The sequence below is a fragment of the Pithys albifrons genome, chromosome 20, assembly GCF_047495875.1.
Source record: "Pithys albifrons albifrons isolate INPA30051 chromosome 20, PitAlb_v1, whole genome shotgun sequence".
NCBI lineage: Eukaryota > Metazoa > Chordata > Aves > Passeriformes > Thamnophilidae > Pithys > Pithys albifrons.
Window position 1 is genome coordinate 3,174,579 of NC_092477.1, and position 14,854 is coordinate 3,189,432.

General features: G+C 56.5%; 1 protein-coding gene across 3 annotated transcripts in view; it reads right to left on the reverse strand.

Moving 5' to 3' along the window:
* RGS3 (regulator of G protein signaling 3) overlaps positions 1-3,884 on the reverse strand; it is a 111,581-nt gene extending 107,697 nt beyond the window's left edge. For 2 of the 3 annotated variants that reach the window (XM_071574382.1, XM_071574381.1), the window contains exon 1: positions 3,583-3,839. In XM_071574382.1, the coding sequence (XP_071430483.1) occupies positions 3,583-3,613 (31 nt within the window). In that variant the 5' untranslated portion in view covers positions 3,614-3,839. Of the gene's footprint in view, positions 1-3,582; positions 3,840-3,873 lie in introns of those variants that run through there. The other variant, XM_071574380.1, reaches the window with a different exon arrangement.
* Positions 3,885-14,854: the final 10,970 nt, after the last annotated feature.

Sequence of the window (14,854 nt, forward strand, 5' to 3'; positions counted from 1 at the left end):
GGAATGCCCTCTGGACAGCCCAATCCATCACTGCCACAGACACCTATTGTGCCACTGCCATAAATCCCAGCCCTTCTGGGCACCAGGGAGACAAATAACGACCCTGCAGCCTCCGAAGGGCCCCAGACAAAGAGCACAGCTCTGTTTGGGCTGCCTGCTCTGTCAGGGCTCTGCCCTAACCTTGGCACCCACAGGGGCCTTGGGAGGGCACCCAACCAAGCAGGCATCCAGAAACACTCACTCTTTGGTGCCTCTGGAGGTGTTTGGAGCCCAGGAAGGCCTGGCAGGGCTTTCTGCTGCCAGCTCCCACACACAGCCCCTGCCCCACAGTGCAAAGGAGTCTGGTGCCTCCTTTTCCCTCCTCCAGGTGTCACAGCAGCCAGGCATGAGCTGGGGTGTGAGCTGGGCAATACCCACCCAGCTCAGCCATCAGGAGGGCAGAAAAGTCCCAGAGCTGAGACCACTCAGGCTGTGAGAGTCACCCTTGTCCTCCAGAGAGCACCCAGATTCATCCCCATGGATGCTGCATTGCTGGACCCTCCTGCATAGCCCAAGGGAAAGGCACCAGGGTGAGGGCTGTGGGCACAGCTGAGCTGCCCTCCTGCTGCTCAGCCCCTTGGCAGCAATGCCCAGGAGATGCCCATCACCTCCCACTGCCTTCAGTCACAGGGACCCAGAGCTCAGCCTGGGGTAAGGAGGGAGCCCCCAGCAAGGAGCTGATTTATTCTTTAGTTGCTGCTCGTTTGCTCAGCACTGCAGTGGCCTTTGCTGCCCTACCCAACATGCAGAGGATGCACCAGCAGTGCAGGACATGTCAATGAGCAGAAGGAGCTCTGGGACAGGCAGGGCCACAGCACCAGAGGCCCCCAAACCTCTGCTTTCCAGCATATAGAATCATAGAATAGAATCATAGAATGGATTGGGTTGGAAGAGACCTCTGAGATCATCAAGTCCAACCCTTGATCCAACCCCACTGTGATCACCAGCCCAGGGCACTCCGTGCCCTGGGCTGGTGATCACAGTAGGGTTGGATCAAGACGTGGTGGATTCTCCCTCAGTGCCACTTCCACAGAATCACAGAATGGATTGGGTTGGAAAAGCCCTCCGAGATCATCAAGTCCAACCCTTGGTCCAACTCCAGTCCCTTTACCAGATCATGGCACTCAGTGCCATGGCCAAGCTCAGCTGAAAAACCTCCAGGGATGGGGAATCCACCCCCTCTCTGGGCAGCCCATTCCAATCCCTGAGCACTCTCTCTGCAAAGAAGTTTTTTCTGCTCTCCAACTTCAATTTCCCCTGGCAGAGCTTGAGCCCATCGTGCCCCCTTGTCCTATTGCTGAGTGCCTTTCCTTCCACCTCTGCTGGACTGGAGCCCGGGGGGAAGCTGGATGCCCATTTCCAGGTTGGCAGTGCCAGAGGTGTGGGAGGTGACACTGGTCCAGACCCAGCAAGCTGGAGCCACCACCTGAGCCCTTCAGTCTGCCTGGTGGCCTCAGAGCTCCCAGTGCAGCCTCCAGAGTTCCTGAATCCTTTGGGACCCAGAAATCCATGGGGATGTCAGTGCTGTTGGTTCCTGCCTCTCCCACAGGGACTCAGAGCTCAGGGCAAGGTGTGGTGGAATGTGGTGGACACAGAAGGGGAAAGGCTGCTCCAGTATCTCTGCCCATAACAAGGACCTGGCTTCCCACATCTGGCACAGCTGCTTTGTAGGGCCCTGAGGAGGGGATTAATGCAGCCAACAAACCCCAGAAGCACAAGGAGGGGAACACAGAGCCCCAGGGAGGGAACAGATTCACTGCCAGCAGCCAGGGGCACATCCCTGCCCCACACTCAGGATCTCCAGCCAGGAGATAACCTGCCCAACCACACAGTCTATGCCACAGCATCCCACAGCTCCCTGTCCCAAGGGGATATTTGCACCCTGGCCTCTAAAAACACATGCCCATGGCCTGTCCCATGCCCTCCCATGGACATGGGCACAGCCAGGGTAGCAGGTCTGGCCCTCCCCAGCAGCAAAGCCTTCAGCTCCAGCACAGCTCAGCAACATCAGAGCTCATCCAAAGTGTAAGGACCTGCAACTGGAGCTGTCACATCTTCTGCCACATCTGCTGACAGGCAAGAGAACCTTGGGCAGAGAGCTGGGGTGGGGCTGAACCCCTTCATCCCACCCTCACCTTCACCCCCTGTCCCCAACACGCAGTGCTGCAATAACCTGGGAGAGGAACTGGGTCAGGTGTATTTATTGAATTTATTTATTTATCAGAATATTGCAGGAGCTCTCCCTGCCTGCCCACAGGTGCCCCTCATGCCCCCAGCCCTGGGGTCTGCAGGGAAATCTCCCAGCAGCTCCAAATCCCACTTCCAGCTGTGTTTGTATCACAGATGGAGGTCTCCAGAGAGAGCCCTGAACTGCCTGGGGTCACAGCCAGTCCTGCTGTCACCTCTGGGACAGGAGGGACCCTGCCCTGTCCCCAACATCCATCTGTCCCTCACCACATCCCCCAAAGCCCTGGGGATGCCACAGACACAGGTAAATGATGTCAAAGCACTGCCCTGGACATCCAGGAACCAGCACACAGGTGGGATGGCCCTGCTCAGAGATAAAGGGTCATTTCTACAGCACTTCAAAATATTCTTCCTTTCAGGCTTACCAAAAACTCCCCTTCATTTGTTCAGCTGGATCCATTTGCTGGCACTCCCAGTGATCTCCATCAAAATTAAAGCTTTTCCCAGCAAATTTACCTGACCCTAAAAAGCCCCCCAGTCTGGGGCTGCCTGTTTTGGTGTGTGGCACCCCCAGCTATGAGGGAGCAGCACAGCTCAGCCCACAGGACTGGCACAGGGAACAGCAAACCCCCCAGGGCAGTGCCAGCCATGCCGAGCCTCTGGAATGGGAGCAGAGCAAGTACCTTCCCAGCCTTGCCATGTGCTGCCCTCCTTCACCACACAGCACCTTGAGAGCACCAGGGCCATGGTTGGCGGGTTCCTCTGCAGCACCTGCAGCTCTCCCAGCACACACAGAGTGGGGAGAGGTGTTCCCATGCCCTGCTGTCTCCAAGGAGCTCCCTGGGCTCACACAAAGCCTCTCCTCTCCCTGTCTTTATTGCAAAAGGCTTTTAAGAGCCAAGAGGACAGAAACAAATGCTCTGTCCCTCTGGCTAAAGCAGCTGCAGGGAAAGGAGTCCTGGGGATCAGGGCTTTCAAAATAATAATAAATAAATTATAGTAAAGAGTCCCTGTGGACTCCCAGGCCATGGGAGTTCCCCCCACCCACCTCCCACAGGGTTTGAGCCTCACTGGCTGCAGAAATCACTCCTAACACTCAAATCCAGCAGGTTCAATCCCCTCCACCCTGCAGCACAAGGCACTGGAGAGGAGCCTGAGATCAAACCTGATCCCACACCAAGCTGGGCAACCCCAACCCCCCACAACGGGCACATGGGACATACAGACCTTCATCTCCTCCAGGTGCCAGGATGTGGCTCCCTGCTGACAACCAGGCACCTGCTGCCACCCCCTCCATCCCTCCCCCAGGAGCAGAGAGTGCTGCAAACCCAATGGGGAGCTGTGGGGAGCACTCACGTGTGAGCCCTGGCTGTCCCAGCTGCTCCATGGCTCCAGCAGCAACAGGATCCTCTCCAAGCCTCCTGTGCTCAAGCTGTGGTTTACCTGCCACAAGCCTTTGGCTGTAAAAAAAATAACCAAACCAAAACCAGTAGAGAAATGTCCCAAGAGAGCAGAAATCCAGGCTGGGAAGTTACAAATGAAATTGTAAGCTGGGAAGGGATGGTGGCCCCGTCCTCCCCTGGTTCCCACAGCAAGGAATCAGCTCCTTCTGACTTCCCTCCTCACATTCCAACCCCTGGGACTGACCTTAACCCACAGTTCTGTTCCAGTCTCCAGCAAACTGCCCATTCAGCTGGTTGGCCTGGGAGTTAATGACTTTCTTTTAAAATTTAACACCGTTCTCCATCACAAATCCCACTGTGCCAGCACTGGGATCTGCCTTTGGCTGGATATTCAAATCCAAACACATGCCTGGACAGTTATTGCAGGCAAAAGGGTAACAAACACACACAGAAAACACACAAGGTTGAAGCTGCTTGAAACTAAAGAAACTAAATCAGACTGGGAAAAAATTATCTGCCTTCCCAGCTGGGAAGAGGATTGGAACAGAAAGGGGTTGGGCTATTTCTGGGCAATCCTGAGGGCAGATTTCTGGGATTAGCAGAAGAACAGCAGTTTCCCAGCAGTGGGATTGGTGCAGACCCTCCTCCCCAGGGTCCAACAGGGCCCAGCTGAGCTGCTCCTGTCTCTGACACCACAGCTGAACCATTGCCTGGAGAACACCAGTGAGGAACCCAACCAAACTGCAGCCTGGCTGGTGACCAAACCCTTTTCCAATCTGAGACCCAAGAAAGGTTTCTCCTCCTGACAGGGTATCTTTGGTAACATCACACCTTCTCTGCTCACACCCCACAGCCTGGGCATCCTGTTGGATGCAGACAGCCTGGCACCCCCACAGCACCCTCAGCGTGGTCCTTGTGCTGCCTTTGCCCACCTGCAGCTCCCCTGGCACCCCCACAGCACCCTCAGTGTGGTCCTTGTGCTGCCTTTGCCCACCTGCAGCTCCCCTGGCACCCCCACAGCACCCTCAGCGTGGTCCTTGTGCTGCCTTTGCTCACCTGCAGCTCTCCTGGCACCCCCACAGCACCCTCAGCATGCTCCTTGTGCTGCCTTTGCCCACCTGCAGCTCTCCTGGCACCCCCACAGCACCCTCAGTGTGGTCCTTGTGCTGCCTTTGCCCACCTGCAGCTCCCCTGGCACCCCCACAGCACCCTCAGCGTGGTCCTTGTGCTGCCTTTGCCCACCTGCAGCTCCCCTGGCACCCCCACAGCACCCTCAGCGTGGTCCTTGAGCTGCCTTTGCCCACCTGCAGCTCTCCTGGCACCCCCACAGCACCCTCAGTGTGGTCCTTGTGCTGCCTTTGCCCACCTGCAGCTCTCCTGGCATCTGCTTTCGAGGCAGATGCATTTGGGACTCCACATTCCTGCAAAATTGCTCCTCCCAGGTTGGAGAGAACATTGCACTGGGGTTAAACTGGCACTGCCCCAACATCACCAAACACCTCGTGGGGGCTCCTGCCCTCTGCCCACTGCACAAAGCCATCACCCCTTCCATGGTGCCCCCCACAGTGCCCCCCACAGCCAGCCCAGAATCCCAACACAGCCCTCAGGTCAGCACTGCTGCTCTCAGGAGACATCAGAGTCTCAGCCATGTCCAAACCTTACAAGAACTTTGTCTGTGCTTCTGTGTAGGACTTGATATGTTTGGCATTTTGCACCCACACCTTTGGGTAACAAACCTTTCTGGCTGATCCCTTTGCTAACTCTCTGTCTCTGCCTCTTCCCCACAAAATTAGCAGTCTGACCATGCCAAGGGACCAACCCACAGCAATTCCTGGGCCCTGCCCTGGTGAGGCATTGCTGCAGGGACTCAGGATGGCCGTGGCTTGAAGCACAGTGAGTGCTGGTCGGGCAGGCAGAGGCTCTGTGGCCAACCCACGTGAGCAGGAGCTGGCACAGAGCTCGGCTGCTGCCCAGGAATGCAGGGCATGGCCCAGCCTGGGTGCACAAGGAATTGTTCCTGTGCCCATCCTTTGGCAGGGCCAAGCTTGCTGCACTCTGAAAACAGTTCATCTTTTCCCTCTCCCTTCCCACTGCTTGGCCTGAACTGTGGCTGGAACTGAAGCAGCTGCAGTTATGGAGTGGTTTGTGTTGGAGCTGCTCCACAAACCAGCTCCTCTCCCTGGGAGCAGCAGAGACACGGGGGGAGAGTGAGAAGCCCTTGTTTTATTTCCATTCAGATTTTCACCTGTCTTGGACACTCTAAAGCTGCAGAAACTGCCTGGCAGCTTCCCAGCTCTCCTAAGGGAGACATCCAGGGTTAATTCAGAAGAGGGCTCCTCTAGGAGCCCAGTGATGCTTCCTGGTCCCTCCAGAAACATCCTGCATAGAACATCTTTAGGTCTTGGCAGGGCCTCCCATTGTCACCTTTCAGAGGGAGGAAACAGCAGCTATGGAGGATTCTGACAGTGCAACCTGAGGGTTATCTGTGGATTGTGGACTCCCCATCCCTGGGAGTGCTCAAGGCCAGGTTGGATGGGGCTTGGAGCAACCTGGGCTGGTGGAAGGTCCATGCAGGGAATAGAATAAGTTCAGCTTTAAAGTCCCTTCCAACCCAAACCACTCTGTGATTCTGTTCTCAGGAAAGGGACAGGGCACAGCCTAATTCCCCCTCAGAAGGCTGAGAGGAGGGACTGACCCCAGAGCACTAATGGGGCACCATCAAGTATTTTTTATTTCTTTTTTTCCTCCCTTTTCCTTTGGCCATGTCTAGCCTGCAGAGTAACACTGGGCTGGGCACACACACCTAAGGGCTGTACCCAAACTCCTCACAGGCCTCCCAGACCAAGGCTTTGTCCTTGGCTCTGCATTTCCTACAGACAGTGGGACTTTCTCAGGCCACTTAACACATACCTGTCTTACAGCTTTAACCTGATTAAAAGAAGAGCTAATTACAGCATTACATAAATTCATAGCAAAGTTCTCCATGTGCTCTGAACCCTCGATGACACCAGAGAAGAGCAGCCCTGGGAGACATTCCAGGTCTCTTAGAGGATGTCTGATCTGAGCACCCAGCCCTGCTGCAGCAGTCTGACCATTGCTGAGTGTTAATCCATTGCTGTTTTATTTTAGTGCAATAAAAATAATACAACAATCAAGGTTGGTCTCATAAAAGGATCCGTTTCAATAAAGCTGAAAGTCTCTTGGGACTGATGCTTTTGGCCTTAGAATGGTCAAATGGATCAAAGTAATTAAGTTAAAACAGCTTAAGAAGTTCTTGGCCATCACCTGAGCTGACCTCCTGCTCAGCCTGGAGCTGCAGCAGAGCTGAGCTGCTTCAGCAGGTGACTGAGGCCACATCCCTGGGCCCTGCCAGCCAAGGCTCTGGCACTGAGAAACCTCCCAGTGAGCCAGTTTAGCTCACTGATTTCACAGCAAATTAACTATTTCTGGCACTGGCATTGCAAAACTGTAGCTCAGTTGGTTAAAACTCGGCTGTAATAATGCCAAGGTCATGGGTTCAATCCCCTGTGTGGGCCATTGACTTCAGAGTTGGACTCGATGAGCCTTGTGGGTCCCTTCCAGCTCAGAATAGTCTGGGATTCTCTGAGTCTGAAATAAAAACAGATTCTTCCAGGGCATGTGATGGGAGAAGACAGAGATCAAGTACCAGAAATCACAGAGTCACAGGTTGGGAGGGACCTTAAAGATCATCCAGTGCCACCCCCTGCCCTGGGCAAGGGACACCTCCCACCAGCCCAGGTGGCTCCAAGCCCTGTCCAACCTGGCCTTGGACACTCCCAGGGATGGGGCAGCCACAGCTTCTCTGGGCACCTGTGCCAGGGCCTGCCCACCCTCACAGCCAGGAATTTCCTCCTAATATCTGACCAAATCTCCTCTCCCTCAGTTTAAAGTCACTCTCCTTGTCCTGAGTAACAGACAGGGGTAAGTCACCCCTTTCTTGACAGAGATCTCCTTGCTCAGCTGGGGAAACCTCACTCTGAGGCTGCACAAAGTTATCAAATGAAACCTACTGAGGTTCTCCTACACTTTTAGTTCAAATTGAGCTCATTTTGTTCAAAGCTGCATCTGAAAAGGCAGTTGCCTCTTTCTCTCCCCATAACTCCATGATCCTGAGTCACACCTTCAGGCCAGGCATGGGCACAGGCACACAGAGTCTCTCAGGTTAGAAGGGACTCAGCAGGATCCTCACATCCAACTCCCTGCTCCTTGTAGGACTATAAAAAATAAATTATATTACTAATTGCATCTTCCAGATGTTACTCAAGCTCTGGCAGGTTTGGTGCCAGGACAATTCCCCCTGGGAACCTGCTCCAGTGACCCACCACTCTCCCAGTGAAGAATCTTTCCAAGAATATTTAAGAATACTAAGAATATTTAAGAATATAAGAATATTCAAGGTCATCTAAGAAAATCAAAGCAGAGCCATTGGATGAGACAAAGCTCAGGGTCCTGTTTCATGTCAGAAGGTCATGCCCAGGGGAGAGCACAAGAACAGAGCAGGCACATGAGACATTTTCCCAAAATAGCTGTCCAGCCCCAAACCATTTTCAATTCAAGGACTTTCCACTCCAGGAGGGTCAACTCAACTTTATTGTACATTTTTCAGCCAAAGAAAGAGCTGGATTCCATTTGGCTGGTGCCACACCATTAGTGCAGCCTTACTGGGACCCCTTTAAGTCACCACTGTGGATTAATTTGCATTCTGGATCAATTAGCAGAGCCCAGCCTGATTCTTGTATATATTGTTTCAGCCTAATTCTATTAGCCATAATCAGGAAGGATTTCCCTTCCCTTGTCCCAGTTGAGCAGGTGGGCCCAGTTTGTCCCTGTGTGGGTGTGCCCAAAGCTGGGCATTCTAAACCCTCTGGGCCATTGCCCAGCAACTGTTCCCAAGGGCCCATTGGCAGCAGCTGCCCAGGGCACAGCTGAGCCCTCAGGCTGGGAGCTGGCTGGGAAAGAAGCCTGGCAGAGGAGCTGGGACAACTCCCCTCCAGGGACTCCTTGGCACCTCCACACCCACCTGAGGGCTCAGCTCTGCTCAGGGGCCACCAACCATTCCAAAATCCCCCCTGACTCCCACAGTCACATCCCCCACTGTGGAACTCCCTGCCCTGGGGGAGGCACTGGGGGCTCCCACCCAAACCTCAGGGGAGACAATCTGGGGCTTTGGGGACTTGGGGAACCACTCCTGGGATCCAGAGGAGGAGCAGCCCCTGGCCAGGAGGAGCCCCCCACTCTCCACCAGACTGTGCCATCATCTGCACCAACAGGTTTGTCCCTTCCTTTTCCTTTGCACTCGAGGGAACCACGTGGGGCTCAGCACAGGGGCCACCAAACCCCCCTGTGTTTGTGCCCCAGGGGGTGGGTTACACTGCTGGGCTTGGGGGTTAAACCCAATTTCTCTTTGTGCCACTGCATTTATTGTAATGTTGTTATTAAATTGTAACTCTGACTTATAATCTCTCTTGTGGTGGGTTCATTTCTCCTGCCAGTTCACCTTGAAACCAGCACATCCCTCCAAGCTGAAATCACCCACTTTTCACAGTGGCATTAAAGAGCAGGAGGTCCATCTGTGCAGGTGAGGGGAGGTCTGACCTGCTGCAGAGTTCAGGGCTGGAGAACAGCTCTGGCTGAAGCCCAGAGCAAACAGCAACAAGATCCATGGTGTCACAAACCCAAGGGAACACTGTGGAGGTGACACAGAGGTCAGGCTGCAGTTCTCCTTCACAAAGCACTTTGCAAAGGGACTAACAAAGTTAGAGTTAATGCAATAGTCAGTCACTGCAGCTGGAAATAGCTCCTGACCTGGAACACACCATTTGTCCCAGGGTCTTCTTAGGGCACAGAGGAGAGACCACCAATCAGCAGAATTTCAGGCTGGAAATGTTTGTGACAGTTAAAACTGCTGAATTAATATATGCTTAAAAAAGGATCCCAGGAAGATATTTTGAGAATGCAAGTGCTGTATTTGGAGGCTTTTGTCAGAGGTGATCCAGCCTTAGAGGGCCTGAGGAAGAGAAGGGTGTGACATCTCCATGGGACACCTTCCCCCACTGGGGACTGGGCTCCTCACTGCCCTGACTGTCTCTAGGGTTTCATGGTTCCAGTCATTGGCTCCAAGTCCGAGGGCTGATGCCCTTAAAAATTTAGGAATTACAGGAGCCAAGTAAGAGCTTATTTCCTCTTAAAAAGGATACTGTCAAGTGTTTTAAATTAATTATTTTTCCTTACTAAAAACAAAAATGGGTAAGCTCCCAGACAAATTTAAACTGATCAATGCAAACCCCTGTACCAGCAACCCCCACCAGACTGGGATGTGTCCCGTGTCCCTCCTGCCTTTGGCTGGGTGAACACTGGGTCTCTTGCTCTTTGGTTACACACACTGAGGGCACACAGGGCACAGTCAGAGCCAGGAGGGCACACTGAGAGCCCACAGGGCACAGTCAGAGCCAGCGGGGCACACACTGAGAGCCCACAGGGCACAGTCAGAGCCAGCGGGGCACACTCTGAGAGCTCACAGGGCACAGTCAGAGCTCACAGGGCACACTCTGAGAGCTCACAGGGCACAGTGAGAGCTCACAGGGCACACACTGAGAGCCCACAGGGCACAGTGAGAGCTCACAGGGCACACACTGAGAGCCCCCACGGCACACACTGAGAGCTCACAGGGCACACAGTGAGAGCCCACAGGGCACAGTGAGAGCTCACAGGGCACAGTGAGAGCTCACAGGGCACACACTGAGAGCCCACAGGGCACAGTCAGAGCCAGTGGGGCACACACTGAGAGCTCACAGGGCACAGTCAGAGCCAGTGGGGCACACACTGAGAGCTCACAGGGCACAGTGAGAGCCAGCAGGGCACACTGAGAGCTCACAGGGCACACACTGAGAGCTCACAGGGCACAGTGAGAGCCAGCAGGGCACACACTGAGAGCTCACAGGGCACAGTGAGAGCCAGCAGGGCACACACTGAGAGCTCACAGGGCACAGTGAGAGCTCACAGGGCACACACTGAGGGCACACAGGGTACACTGAGAGCCCACAGGGCACACACTGAGAGCCCACAGGGCACAGTCAGAGCCAGTGGGGCACACACTGAGAGCTCACAGGGCACAGTCAGAGCCAGTGGGGCACACACTGAGAGCTCACAGGGCACAGTGAGAGCCAGCAGGGCACAGTGAGAGACCACAGGGCACACACTGAGAGCCAGCAGGGCACACTGAGAGCTCACAGGGCACACACTGAGAGCCAGCAGGGCACAGTGAGAGCCCACAGGGCACAGTCAGAGCCAGCGGGGCACACTCTGAGAGCTCACAGGGCACAGTGAGAGCTCACAGGGCACAGTCAGAGCTCATAGGGCACACTCTGAGAGCTCACAGGGCACAGTGAGAGCTCACAGGGCACACTCTGAGAGCTCACAGGGCACAGTGAGAGCTCACAGGGCACAGTGAGAGCTCACAGGGCACACACTGAGAGCCCACAGGGCACAGTGAGAGCTCACAGGGCACACACTGAGAGCCCCCAAGGCACACACTGAGAGCTCACAGGGCACACAGTGAGAGCCCACAGGGCACAGTGAGAGCTCACAGGGCACAGTGAGAGCTCACAGGGCACACACTGAGAGCCCACAGGGCACAGTCAGAGCCAGTGGGGCACACACTGAGAGCTCACAGGGCACAGTCAGAGCCAGTGGGGCACACACTGAGAGCTCACAGGGCACAGTGAGAGCCAGCAGGGCACAGTGAGAGACCACAGGGCACACACTGAGAGCCAGTGGGGCACACACTGAGAGCTCACAGGGCACAGTCAGAGCCAGTGGGGCACACACTGAGAGCTCACAGGGCACACACTGAGAGCCAGCAGGGCACACACTGAGAGCTCACAGGGCACAGTGAGAGCTCACAGGGCACACACTGAGGGCACACAGGGTACAGTGAGAGCCCACAGGGCACACACTGAGAGCTCACAGGGCACACACTGAGAGCCCACAGGGCACACACTGAGAGCCAGCGGGGCACACACTGAGAGCCAGTGGGGCACACACTGAGAGCTCACAGGGCACAGTGAGAGCTCACAGGGCACACACTGAGAACCAGCAGGGCACACACTGAGAACTCACAGGGCACAGTGAGAGCCAGCAGGACACACACAGCTCTTCAGTGTTGGTCTCCTGGCATCAGTATAGAATCATACAATGGAATCGTAGTCTGATTTGGGTTGGAAGGGACCTTAAAGATCATCCAGTGCCACACCCTGCCATGGGCAGGGACACCTCCCACCAGTCCAGGTTGCTCCAAGCCCTGTCCAGCCTGGCCTTGGACACTTCCAGGGATGGGGCAGCCACAACTTCTCTGCCCAACTTGTGCCAGGGCCTGCCCACCCTCACAGCCAAGAATTTCTTCCCCATATCCCATCTAACCCTGCCCTCTGGCAGTGGGAAGCCATTCCCCTTGTCCTGTCCCTCCATCCCTTGTCCCAAGTCCCTCTCCAGCTCTCCTGGAGCCCCTTTAGGCACTGGAAGGGGCTCTCAGGTCTCCCTGAAGCCTTCTCTTCTCCAGGTGAGCCCTCCCAGCTCTCCCAGCCTGGCTCCAGAGCAGAGGGGCTCCCAAACCCTGCAGCATCTCCGTGGTCTGCTCTGGACTCACTCCAGCAGCTCCACATCCTTCTCATGTTGGGGGCCCAGAGCTGGAGGCAGCTCTGCAGGTGGGGTCTCACCAGAGTTGAGAAGAGAGGGAGAATCACCTTCCTCAAGTGCCCAAGGCCAGGTTGGACAGAGCTTGGAGAATCCTGGTCTAGAGGAAGGTGTCCCTGCCCATGGCAGGGGGTGGAACAAGATGAGTGTTAAACTCAAGGAAACCAGTCTGTGATTTTATGTACTGACCTCCAGATACTGTAATTAAAAACAAATATAGGCAAACATCAGTGACAAAGCACCCACCAAAAAGGAGAGCCCATCATGTCAGGCTTGATGGTACCAGCCCTGGCTTTGCTGGTGACTGGGGGGGTCTTTGGGCTCTGCCCCATCCCCTGCAGCCCCTCACTGCCCAGGGACACACAGCAGCCAGGGCCAGTAACAGAGGACATTCAAAGGAGCTACAAGTGAGATCAAGACACAATTTGTACACACAGTGATGGTGTTTATTAATCCCAACTGTAACTGGATCAGTCATGCAGGTGTCACACAGACCTGCTCCTTGTGTACTCAGGGTGTGCTACTGCCAGCACATTGTTATGTCCAGCACAAACACTCACCTTTACCTTGGCTCACAAGTGCCTGTGAACTCTCCCCATTGCTAGTGGAAAACAGCCACTTTCCATGGAAAAGAGTCACAATCCACTGTCACCATTCACAACTTCAAGTGTCACCCCAATGCAGCACCAAATTAAGCTGCTGCACTCTGAGCTTATTTAATTACCTGCTCAGCAGGGATAAAGTCTCATGGAATTAGCAGAGGTTTGGCCCAGGCATGGGGTCAGTGGGGCAGTGATGGAGGTGCTCACACCCCCTGTGCCCTCACACTCTCTGTGCCCTCACCCCCTCTGTGCCCTCACACCCCCTGTGCCCTCACACTCCCTGTGCCCTCACCCCCTCTGTGCCCTCACACTCTCTGTGCCCTCACCGCCTCTGTGCCCTCACACTCCCTGTGCCCTCACCCCCTCTGTGCCCTCACCCCCTCTGTGCCCTCAACCCCCTGTGCCCTCACCCCCTCTGTGCCCTCACACCCCCTGTGCCCTCACACTCCCTGTGCCCTCACACCCCCTGTGCCCTCACACTCCCTGTGCCCTCACACCCCCTCTGTGCCCTCACACCCCTCGTGCCCACACACTCCCTGTGCCCTCACCCCCTCTGTGCCCTCACACTCCCTGTGCCCTCACCCCCTCTTTGCCCTCACTCCCTGTGCCCTCACCCCCTCTGTGCCCTCACACCCCCTGTGCCCTCACACTCCCTGTGCCCTCACACCCTCTGTGCCCTCACACTCCCTGTGCCCTCACCCCCTCTGTGCCCTCACCCCCTCTGTGCCCTCACACCCCCTGTGCCCTCACACTCCCTGTGCCCTCACCCCCTCTGTGCCCTCACCCCCTCTGTGCCCTCACCCCCTCTGTGCCCTCACACCCCCTGTGCCCTCACCCCCTCTGTGCCCTCACCCCCTCTGTGCCCTCACACCCCCTCTGTGCCCTCACCCCCTCTGTGCCCTCACCCCCTCTGTGCCCTCACACCCCCTCTGTGCCCTCACCCCCTCTGTGCCCTCACCCCCTCTGTGCCCTCACACCCCCTGTGCCCTCACACTCCCTGTGCCCTCACACCCCCTGTGCCCTCACACTCCCTGTGCCCTCACACCCCCTCTGTGCCCTCACACCCCTCGTGCCCACACACTCCCTGTGCCCTCACCCCCTCTGTGCCCTCACACTCCCTGTGCCCTCACCCCCTCTTTGCCCTCACTCCCTGTGCCCTCACCCCCTCTGTGCCCTCACACCCCCTGTGCCCTCACACTCCCTGTGCCCTCACACTCCCTGTGCCCTCACCCCCTCTGTGCCCTCACACCCCCTGTGCCCTCACCCCCTCTGTGCCCTCACCCCCTCTGTGCCCTCACACCCCCTGTGCCCTCACCCCCTCTGTGCCCTCACCCCCTCTGTGCCCTCACACCCTCTGTGCCCTCACACTCCCTGTGCCCTCACCCCCTCTGTGCCCTCACACCCCCTGTGCCCTCACCCCCTCTGTGCCCTCACCCCCTCTGTGCCCTCACCCCCTCTGTGCCCTCACACCCCCTGTGCCCTCACACCCTCTGTGCCCTCACACTCCCTGTGCCCTCACCCCCTCTGTGCCCTCACCCCCTCTGTGCCCTCACACCCCCTGTGCCCTCACACTCCCTGTGCCCTCACCCCCTCTGTGCCCTCACCCCCTCTGTGCCCTCACACCCCCTGTGCCCTCACCCCCTCTGTGCCCTCACCCCCTCTGTGCCCTCACACCCCCTCTGTGCCCTCACCCCCTCTGTGCCCTCACCCCCTCTGTGCCCTCACACCCCCTCTGTGCCCTCACCCCCTCTGTGCCCTCACCCCCTCTGTGCCCTCACACCCCCTGTGCCCTCACCCCCTCTGTGCCCTCACCCCCTCTGTGCCCTCACACCCCCTCTGTGCCCTCACCCCCTCTGTGCCCTCACCCCCTCTGTGCCCTCACACCCCCTGTGCCCTCACCCCCTCTGTGCC